Source organism: Biomphalaria glabrata, chromosome 2 (genome assembly GCF_947242115.1).
Source record: "Biomphalaria glabrata chromosome 2, xgBioGlab47.1, whole genome shotgun sequence".
NCBI lineage: Eukaryota > Metazoa > Mollusca > Gastropoda > Planorbidae > Biomphalaria > Biomphalaria glabrata.
In genome coordinates, this window is record NC_074712.1 from 33,386,234 (window position 1) to 33,397,106 (window position 10,873).

At 31.6% G+C, this 10,873-nt stretch overlaps 1 protein-coding gene across 1 annotated transcript; it reads right to left on the reverse strand.

Annotated features, from left to right (window-relative positions):
* Positions 1-484: 484 nt before the first annotated feature.
* Positions 485-9,637, reverse strand: LOC106056815 (uncharacterized). Its single transcript, XM_013213671.2, has 3 exons — positions 9,479-9,637; positions 2,597-2,725; positions 485-1,615 (listed from the first exon to the last, which is right to left on the reverse strand). Exons 1-3 carry the CDS (start codon positions 9,534-9,536, stop codon positions 1,401-1,403), a joined length of 402 nt encoding a protein of 133 aa, XP_013069125.1. The 5' UTR covers positions 9,537-9,637; the 3' UTR covers positions 485-1,400.
* Positions 9,638-10,873: the final 1,236 nt, after the last annotated feature.

Consider the following 10,873-nt stretch of genomic DNA (forward strand, 5'->3'; position numbering starts at 1 on the left):
ATGTTGTCTGAGATCAATGGGGAGTGAGTCTTATTACTTTCTTTTACCATTTCTTTATTTCGTGGGAAGCGTGATCGAGAGGCAAAGTGCGTTTGAACTCAGCTTGGCTACCTTGGCTCGAGGTTAGACACCCGACTCGGGTAGAGTTGCATGAAAGTAGCGCTATATAAAAGCTATAATAATAATTTAATAAAATTGAACAGAACAAGAGCTATACGGTACTTGTTACCCAAAACTTTGTAAAATAGGTTCGATTCCATCTACATAATAGACTTTGAACAATTACCTTCTAATTAAGGTACTTCTTTTTCTAGTACAGGTGTATTCTTAGCCTTCTTTACCTTAATGTCAATGGCAAGACTTAAATATGTAAAGATTTTGTTGTAACCTAAAGACACAATGTCCTCATATTTCTTAGATTGTATTACCACTAAAAATCAGAACATTTCTAATTTTCACAGACAAAAAGAAAAAAAAATTACAATATGTCATTTTTTTTTTATTAAACTTCGACAAATTTAGAGCTAAGTAATTATAATGTACTCATTGTAATCAAATTAAATTTTTCTTAAAAAATATAAAAACATAGCAATTCAAATGTTTATATTACATTCAGTTTTATACACATTTTATACATATAAAAAATATCCTAGTAAGGGTGGTGGAAAACAAGATTTCTTATCTAAATTATTTGAAAAGCCTAATTATAACATAGGCCAATGGACTAAAAAATGAACTGACATGAACTTAGTATATATGTAATAATGTCACTTATACAAAGACTTCCTGCTATTAAACAGTGTTAAAAATGAACACTACAAAAATAGCTGGCATCTATTTCAAAGAAAAAAAAAAAAACATCCACATTTTTTTAAGAGCACTAAGAAAAAAATAATTCTTGACTAGTTCAGATTTATTGAGAATCAAAATAGATCAATAGTGAGTGGTGCTTAAATTCATTACAGTTGAGCCTATTATAACAAAGACAAAATCTGAGTATACACAAAAGCTAAATTAAAAAGCATGGTTCTTGTAGATAAAGTTTTTATGCCACACAGATTGATTAAAAAAAAAAATACACATGTATAAAAATGTATAAAACATTTCCTAATGCTACAAATATTATGACATTATAAACAAAATGTTAAAAATATTGTTTAAAGCAGGAATGTTCGACAAATATATAATGTACATCCAGTACAATGTAAAAGTCTGATTAGAACTAACTGGGATTAATGGAGATTCAATGCATTCAGAGATTCTGAACAAAAATGCTCTCAGTTCATTCAGTGACCAAAAAAAAAAATTTTTTTTTTTTTAAATATACACAAACTAAAAATAAATGCATCTGAATTTGTAAGAAAAAAAAAACTAATTTACAAAACAAAATAGTTTTTATTTCATAAAACTAGTCTTAGTCCTAACAGGCTTAATAAAGCAACTATTATTGTAAAAGGTGTAAAAATTCTATTGGCAGTGTTACACAATTCACCTTTGCACTGGCAATACCAAGATTTGTAACGAAAGGTTCCAGTTCTCTCTAAACATTCCCCAACTTCTCCACTGGTGGCACACTGTCTTAAAATTCTGGTGTTGTCCTCTTTATTGTAATAAACTGAGAAAATAAAAATTTTAATAAAATTGCTTTTCTTCAATTTTAAAAATGTGTTATCAATTGTACAATGTCATTGTGCAGCCTTCTGCACATAGACAATTTATCCTTTTTTTTAGTTTTAGTATATTATTAGGTTATCCCTTCACATTTGTATGTTATAATTTAGTGTTTTATATACTATTGATACTTAGGTATCTTTATGGTAAAATTCATTAAGGGGTTCATTTTAGTTTGTTATCTGGTATTGGGGATGTTCAAGAGTAAATGAAGTTAAGGCATACATTTAACTTCACTGTTACCAACTAAATAAAAAAAACAACTGTGCTTGATTTTCAATACGTGGCAGTTCATCTTAATATCAAAGCTTTATTATGGTATCAAAAGTTAGTCATTTCTTTTAAAATTTGTTTTTAAGTCATGAGGTGAAAGTCTAATGCTTACTCAATATTGAAATTTTGTACTACAAATGGAAGTGTTTTGAAAATTTGATTATGTAGTGCTAGAAAGAAGGGAAAAATTTTTTTAAAAAACTTCCTTACTTTAAACACCTAATACACCATGCAGGGAAATTTCCAATCATCTTGTACCCCCCCCCCATACCAAATAGATTATGCAAACTAAATTTGTCTAACTAATATTAAAAAAAGCATTTTACTTTTATGTTCTCAGACTTGTACAAATTTATATTAAAGCCTGATGTTTTAAATTTGAAACATATTTCAGCATATTTGGCAAAATCTGATATGCTGGAGTTTTTAAAGTTAAGATGTTTCTGTTGCAGGACTTCTTAAATAAATTAACCCTCACTCTTTCTTATACAATTGTTAATAATGCTTAGTAAACTTGTGTCTTAGTATAATGCTACTATCTATCATATTTGCAAAATCTTCATAATTCTATGATATGCCCACAAATGATAACATTTTGTACAACTTTATTAACTATAAGGGTTTCTTGTTTTGAATGTTATCGCCCACTCACTTTGTTGTTCTATCTTCCTGCACATTGTCTGATTGCCACTACATTCCTCTGTAGGAGTTGTTGGTCCAGGAGTAAGACAGCTTGTATTTGCTATTTCACTGCTGCATGAATAGCATTTCAAAGTGATTCCTGAAAAAAAAAAAAAAGATAAGTAACCAGAAAAACATTTCATAAAAGTAACCATAAATGAACTATGAGACCATTTATATGTTTAAAAGACTATAGAAGAAAAATTAGGATCTTTGTAGACCTTATAATGGTGTAGATGTTGATAATTTAGAACCCATACAGCTAATTCAAAACACAGATTTTTCCTTCTTGTTTGAACAAAAGTTTATTAGCATGTTCATAAAATGGAAGGAAGCCATCATTTCTCCTAAATTGAAAGTGACACTATTTGTAATGGAGGCACATGCAATCAGTAAATTTCATTTAATTTCAAACACCAAGCATAAAACCAAGTACAATAATATTTAATAATAAAATAATACATATCCATATATACATGTCCCAGCTTACATCTTTTCCATTTATTTAATGCACAAAATTTATTTATTTTTTTCCATTCATTTTTAAATAAATAAAACATTCCATACAACACAATAAAAAATATTTTAATGACATTCTCACTACTCATTTTGAACTTTCTTAGTAGCTTTAAAACTAGAAATGAGTGTAAAATTATTATTTTTTGTTTACAATAGAAATTGTACACTCATGATTAGTACTCACAAAATTATGCATATCTGATCTATAATTAAATATGTTTCTAGATAAAATTCTACATGTAATTTCAATTTGCAACAATATTTAAAATGTTTTTTTTTTATAAAATGTTAACAATAGATTTCCCATTAAAAACAATCTAATATTTAAATATTAAGTTATTTGGTTATGCCAATTTAAGAGCTAGCTTGTAACATTCCATAGACCTTTTTTGACTGAAAAAAAGTGTTTTAAAATGATGCACTTTAAAATCTTATTGCTAATGTATTATTCTTACTTTCTTCCTAAAAATAGAAAGAAAAAAAAAAAAGGGGGGGGGGGGGAGAGAGAAATTATTCTCACATTTGGATCACAAGAATTTAAGTCAAAATATTTTTTCTATTGTCAAGTTTATTACATTTTCACCTAAAGAGAGGAGGACATGTTCTCTAATGTCCGGGAACAGATTTTGTCATCCTCAATTCAGCATGAAGCTATACATGTTGGCATTATAGCTAGCAACTTATTGAATTAGTAGGTTAATTTTTTATTTCCATTTGCCAAAGCAATATTTTATGTATATTTGTAAAAGTAGCATTATAGCTAGCAACTTATTGAATTAGTAGGTTGAATTTTTTTCCCATTTGCCAAAGCAATATTTTATGTATATTTGTAAAAGTTAATTCTGTAAAATTAGTGTACTTGGATCAAGGGTACAGTCAATAGCTAATTAATTTTTCTTAGAAATAAAATTTAAATAAAAATTAGTAAGGGAAAATTTGAATATCTAAAACCATGTATTGATCTTTTTTATGTCTTTGTATTTAAAGTCAGTTCTTGGGTCTGCTAACTAGTACATTTTTTTTATGTGCTGAGTATTACAAGTTTTATAGAAAGGATTATTTCAAAATGGTGTTACCATATTTTGAACATACAACCCACGGCTCGTACAACTTTTTACAAATGAATGTCACCTGTGCAGGATTTTAAAATTTTTTTTTTACTCAAACGTAGCAAGTTAATGCTTTCTGTGGAAACAACATACTACAGATACGACCGTAAGCTTGTATTTCACATGCAAGTTGCAATATATGTATCTCTTATTGGAACAACAACTGGAGCATGATTGCGTCTTGAGGGACATATACGACTAATGAGCAACAACTTTATGTACTGGTGCTTTATGGCAATTCTCGCGTTGCCTATGTATATAAGGGTGTGGGTTGTACGATTATGTTTTTACTTATTGAAATTTGTGCTGGACATATGCAGGGTTAATGTGCAAAAATATGGTAGTGACAAAACAGTGCTGGTCAATGCTCCTCAGCTTGAAGAGGAAAAGGATAAACTCAAGATTGTTTAATTCAAAATAATTTTAAGGTCAACGAGGTATGTTTTATCACATTAATTCTTATATTTTAAATTGTATCATTAATAAAGTAAATAAATTTAGTCTTATTTTACATCAGCTCAAAAAACAATTTCAGATATGAATATATTTTGCTACTAACTAAAAAAAAAGTTCTAACAGTCTTTTCTTTGGCTTCTCAATATTTAACAGACCACCCTAACCCCGCTTTCACATTTTTTTTTACTATATTGACAACCAAACCTTTTGTAGCATTGTCCAATGGATCAACCCCCTCCACACATTCACATACTTTTCTGCTCTAGATTTCTAGATATATAGCACCTTTGGTTAGTTTTACTTATTTTTTTTTTAATCCTTCAATCAAAGTTTGTGATAAGGTAAGCAATGTATGGTATTAAGACAGACTTAAGATCAATGAAGTTAGTTAATCTAAGAGTAGATATTTAATATTAGTAATAATGATCTAGTCGATTCTAGAGTGACTAGAATAATCTAGACAAAGTTCAAAAAGACTAGTTTCTAGATAGATAGATCTAGTACACCAAGGACATCTAAACAATAATAAATCTAGTAGATCTAGATAAGTCTTCAATACTGACAAAAGTCAAAATTCTAGATTTGGTACAAGTTACTTAAGTAAGTTAGGAGAGAGCCTAGTAAGTTCCTAAAACATCTAAACTTTTCTAAACCAACAGATCTAACACTGAGAAATCCAGCCATGCTACAGTCACTAAGACATTAGAATCTACATTAGATGATAATCATTGTGTCTTTAAACTTTGATGATCATCTACAATGTCAGGCAACACGCAATGGCACATGTGAAAGAGTATAATCATAATCAAGTCATGATAAATGATTTTTTAAATCATTAATGATTAAAGGGAAACTCCTATGCCTATGGTTTTTCAAATTTGAGCTGTTGCGTAAAAAGTTGTAATAGTAAAAATTTTACCATTTTGTATTTAAATGCTTAGAAACATATTTAATAAATTAGTAAATTCTTGACATCTAAAAAAAAACGGGGTTCTTTGATATTTTGTTTTTAGGTTAGGCATACGTCACTTCCCTCAATAATACTGAAAGAGAAACTACATTTAACCAATTGTATCGCTTCATTCTTACAGTAGCTGTTAGGCTTAGTGACGGCCTAGTCTAGAGCTATGGTACAGTTATATATATATATAGAGAGAGATTTAAAAGCATTAGGATAAGAAAAATGATAAAACGTAACATTTTCAACTAAGCCCCTCCCTGTCCTAAATAGTAAATAGATCATGTGTCTGATTGATTCTAACAAAGTGGTCAGTGTAAGGCTAGTCTAGACTACGTGTAGTCGGTCATGACATGACAACCAAGCGATAGTGTTTGTGTGTATTGAGTGGTCAGGCGAGAAAATACACACTGCCTTGGTTAGTCAAGCATGTAAATCTACTTTCAACACGCATTTACAAGTTACAAGCCGAGAATGAAAGCGTGGAGCGTGGGAAAAGTGATAATATGGCTTGTGTCGTTGCGCTATTGTACAGAATAATAAAATTAAGAATGAAATGTCTTAATAATAACATGTTTAATATATAGAAGACATCTTTATTTCCTTTGAAGTGTCCGATAAATCTCCAAACCGGCCAACAACTTTTACAGAGACAAAAATCATGACGAAAACTTTGAAAACTTTTACGCATCAGAAAACCCAACCTACCCCTCTTCACACCAGATCTAATTTTAACTAAGCGTAGTAATACATTACAAAATAGCTATTTTTATAGACAAAAGGATGACGAATTCATTGACACAATCAGTTTATTCATAGGTTAGACCATTACAGAGTTATGAATTTTGAAACTTAAAAATGGCAGGAGAATGGCTTAGCGTGTCCGACAACCATCCTTTACTCTACTCTATTCATTATCTGTAAATCAAAACATATTAGATCTATAATCTATAAAAAAATTGTCAAAACCATCGGGAGTTTCCATTTAATGATTTAATGTTTAAGTTTAATCATATTCTAGCTATTACTAGCTAGATCTATCTCTAGACTTTAGTCTAGTCTAGACACTCTTAGTCACTCTAGTCTAGAGTTTAGATTTAGAGACTTACTTAATACTTAGTCTAGTCTCTAGATTACTCTAGAATCTAGATCTAGAATCTACAGTAACTTACATTTATCGAACAAGTTAAGCTCATTCGCCGACATTTTTTATGTTTGAATTTGTGTATCTCCGTAAAAATTAGACGTAGAAAAAAACTGATTGTATCTGTGAACTCCTCATCCATTTTTCTTAAAAAGTAGACATGTTTTATTCTATTACTACTCATAGTTAAACTTATATTTGATGTTAAAATGGGTCAGGTTGATGATTTCAAAAGCTTAAATTATCGAACACTTATATTAAGAACTTATGGAACACAGAGAAGTAGGGTGTTTTAAAAGTGTTATAATCTTAAAATTTTGTGAAAAGTATGGTGTTTCAAAAGTGTTATAATCTATATTTTTTTTATTTATATCATTTTCTTTTTTACGCCATGTCAAGAAAGACAGATTTTTAGTCATTTTCAAATGGTCCACATCGAAGGAATCTATCACTGATCAGCTCTGCTTAGAAACTGACGGTGCTAAGCACAGTAACGCATTACCGTAGTACTTATTTAGGTCTAAGCTGTTTTGAGACATAAGGCCATTAATAAATTAAATCCAGATATTATTTATTTGAGGGAGAGCCTAATAAGCTTTGGTAGCCAATAGATAATCCCGCCCTCCCCAAGTCATTGCAGGACACAACAGTTTACTTGGTTGACCTAAAAACAAAACATACGTAACTAGCCGCCGATCTAGCACGCTCAGTGTATGTAACAGCCCAAAAGTCAGTGCTAGATATTTTTCGATCTGGGCGGGGAAAGGGGGGGGGTGCTGAAAAGCTATGGTAGCTTGCAAGCTGTGTTACCTATAGATGTAGATAAATCCGCCCTCCCTAAACCACCTGGTTGACCAAAAAAAAAACAACAAAAAAAAAAACGTATTTTAGAGCACGCTTAGTATTTGTCACACACACACACAAACAACATATATCTATATATACTACGTATCTATCATGCCTAGTGTTTGTGACCTAATTAGCGGCTTGACCGTAGGTACTCGACTGATGGCTCCTCCCCCTTTCCCCTCAACATTGTTCTTACTACAACTTGAACAATGTTTTGGGGCTGTGTTGATGGCCTGGTTTACACCTGTGTGTTACGCTATCACTGACCATTTTTTTTTTGTTGTGTGTTAGTCTGGTGGCTGCGTTTTGATTGAGTCTTGAAATTTACGTTGTTACTTTGCACTGAAAAAGTGTGAATGTTGGAGAGTGGAAGCGCGGGTAAGGGGGGTGTAGGCAGAATAAGAGAGTGGTTAAATGTGTTATTGTTATTATTTTGTGTATTTGTGATGTTTCAAAGGAGTGTCTTTGTAGCGCATTATGAGCTTTATCATACTTTATGGCAAATATTTATATATATATATATATAATTTTATAGACCCGGCGCCACACGTCTAGATCGAGAAGCACAACTGACTCTTGTATTTGAGGCTGACGTCACATTCTAATGGTCGATCAATTATTGATGATCTCTGGATACAGTGTCTTGACTGTTTCTCTCCCCTATCCCCCGACCTTTTTTTTTTTACCTGCCCAAGACATTTTTATTTCAAAATACCATATCTGCATTCTATACCTCCCCCTTTGCCCTTTCGTTTTATTATCTCTTCACATCAAGCACATGCGCTAGGTATTGGTTTATAACACATAATTTAAATTCAGAAGTTAATAGAATGGGGCATCTGAAAAAGAAACAACAACTGAATACTCAGAATACATTCCACTCCGTTCCTCCCGGTGGTTGCGCATAGATGCTACTAGCATCAAGCTATAATATATGTGTGTCATAAAATCAAGCTTTTAAAATGGGTACAATTAGTGCATATCGATGTAAATCTATTTACTTATAAAAATATAGCACATTTATGGTAAACCACAAATAGCTGATACAAATTGTAACATATGATTAATTTATATCTGTACTTTGCATTACATTATTTTGAAAAATAACAATAAAAAAATATATAATTTAAATATTTTGTCTTCTTTGGGTTATATCCCTTTGATGTTTATTTTTAACATTAAAATGGCGTTCGATATCTTACGAAGCTGAGATTGCTTATATAAAAACTGCTATTATCGAACACCCCCTTTTTAAACCTCAATTTTCATGTTTAGGTAACAAAGGACAATTTCAAATAAATAGTTGTAAATATTTCTCAGCCTAATTAGAAGCGTATTATATAGTTTTTTTTGAGCTGAAGCATCATTAGCATTAAAAAATACCCTTAACCCGAGACTCAATCCACTCTTCCCAAGAGTTCAAAAAATGTGAAATTTTGATACCAATATTACCAATGCACTTTGAATATAAGTAAAAAAATGATCCTCGGGTGAAAATGAAACTAATTATAACTTAACTATAAAGAAATGGACGATGCACAATAAGAATGGACTAGTTTCTTTATAATCATCGAAATAAAGGAGAATTTTAAAAAATACAATGGGGTGTTCGATAAGTACCTTAAAATGAAGGTGTTCGATAGATGTAAGTTACTCTAGATCAGATCATCAGTCTTTTGAGATTGAGTGATGACTGATCATCTCAGTCTGATGAGTCTAGATATCTAAATCTAGGTTAATTTGTATCTCATAACCAAATGTTTCTTCATGCATACAAATAATTAACTTGAATCTACAAACATATAAAACAAACTTTACCTTCTTTGATAAGAAGAAAAAAGAGGAAAAAAAGGGGTATCAGCTGCTGAGAAACCATTTTCACACAGTAATCTCTCTACGAGTCAGCAGCGAGGGTAAAAAGTACAGTGTGTTATTGACCGACAACACGGGGTCACCTTCAATTTCCTTTTAAGAGATGTTTTTCCTTAACAGCGCCATCTACATTTCGGTACTCCTATAGTCTGTTTCTGATTAGGGCTTGTTACTAAATATGATCTAACCAGCGTTTCTCAAACTAAGCACGGATTGGGTGGGGGGGGGGGGATGGGTGATAAGGCGTTCAATTTTATTTTTTAGGGACAAGGAAATGTATTTTCATTGTAGTTATACATCCATGTTCACGCTGACCAAATTAAGACATCATGCATTTATATACGTATTCACCTTGTTGCATGGGCGTAGCCAGGATTTTTTTTCGGGGGGGGGGGAGTTTTTTCTCCCCTCTCCCCACTCGCCACATATATATGCATGTATGTGTGTGTACATAATACATTTTTATTACATAATGACCATTCATTCTTTCGGAAGCGCTATGAGCTCCCCCAGTGGAGTTCGTGTCGGAGCCCCACCGCCAAGCACTATTTCCGTATTTAAAACAAAAAAATGCATATTTTGAGGTATACAATCACTTTCTTCTTGCTTTTTGACTGATAGAAATGTACTATAGGCCTGGAAACCATTGTACATCAGTAGGCTTATATTACAGTAAATAAAAAGGTAATCTTCTTAAATTTGACTTTAATTCGAACTCTGTGATTTGCTATAACAATGAGGATTGCGGATGTTTCTTTCCATTTAGCATCGGGAGCTTTAGGGCCATGAGTCTATCATTGATTCCTTTAGGATGGCTTACTAGTTTGCATGCTAAAGTTATTTTTATGGCAAAGTCGATTCCAGATTCACAGAGTACTATAGATTGCTTCCTAGGTTTATCTGGCCGCTATATTCCTCTGAAACATACAAATGCATAACGAAGCCCTTAGCCCCCTTTCCTCCGATTACAGAAGTGGTCTTCATATATATTATTGGATGAACTATGGAGACAGAAGGCAGAAAAACTGTCAGACAGACAGACAGACATACCGATAGATAGATAGATAGATAGATAGATAGATAGATAGATAGATAGATAGATAGATAGATAGATAGATAGATAGACAGACAGACAGACAGACAGATAGATGGATAGATAGATAGATAGATAGATAGATAGATAGATAGATAGATAGATAGATAGATAGATAGATAGATAGATAGATAGATAGATAGATAGATAGATAGATAGATAGATAGATAGATAATAATGATTGCCACACGATCTGTATGGGAGAACGTATGACAAATTGTATATATAAAAAGATAATAATGTAAGCC

Excerpts from the sequence above, each read along its gene's own strand:
- LOC106056815 (XM_013213671.2), bottom strand. The coding sequence starts at position 9,536 with ATGGTTTCTCAGCAGCTGATACCCCTTTTTTTCCTCTTTTTTCTTCTT. Across the intron at positions 2,726-9,478 it reads TTTTCTTCTTATCAAAGAAG|GAATCACTTTGAAATGCTAT; the intron begins GTAAAGTTTGTT and ends TTTTTTTTTCAG. Across the intron at positions 1,616-2,596 it reads CAGGAAGATAGAACAACAAA|TTTATTACAATAAAGAGGAC; the intron begins GTGAGTGGGCGA and ends TTATTTTCTCAG.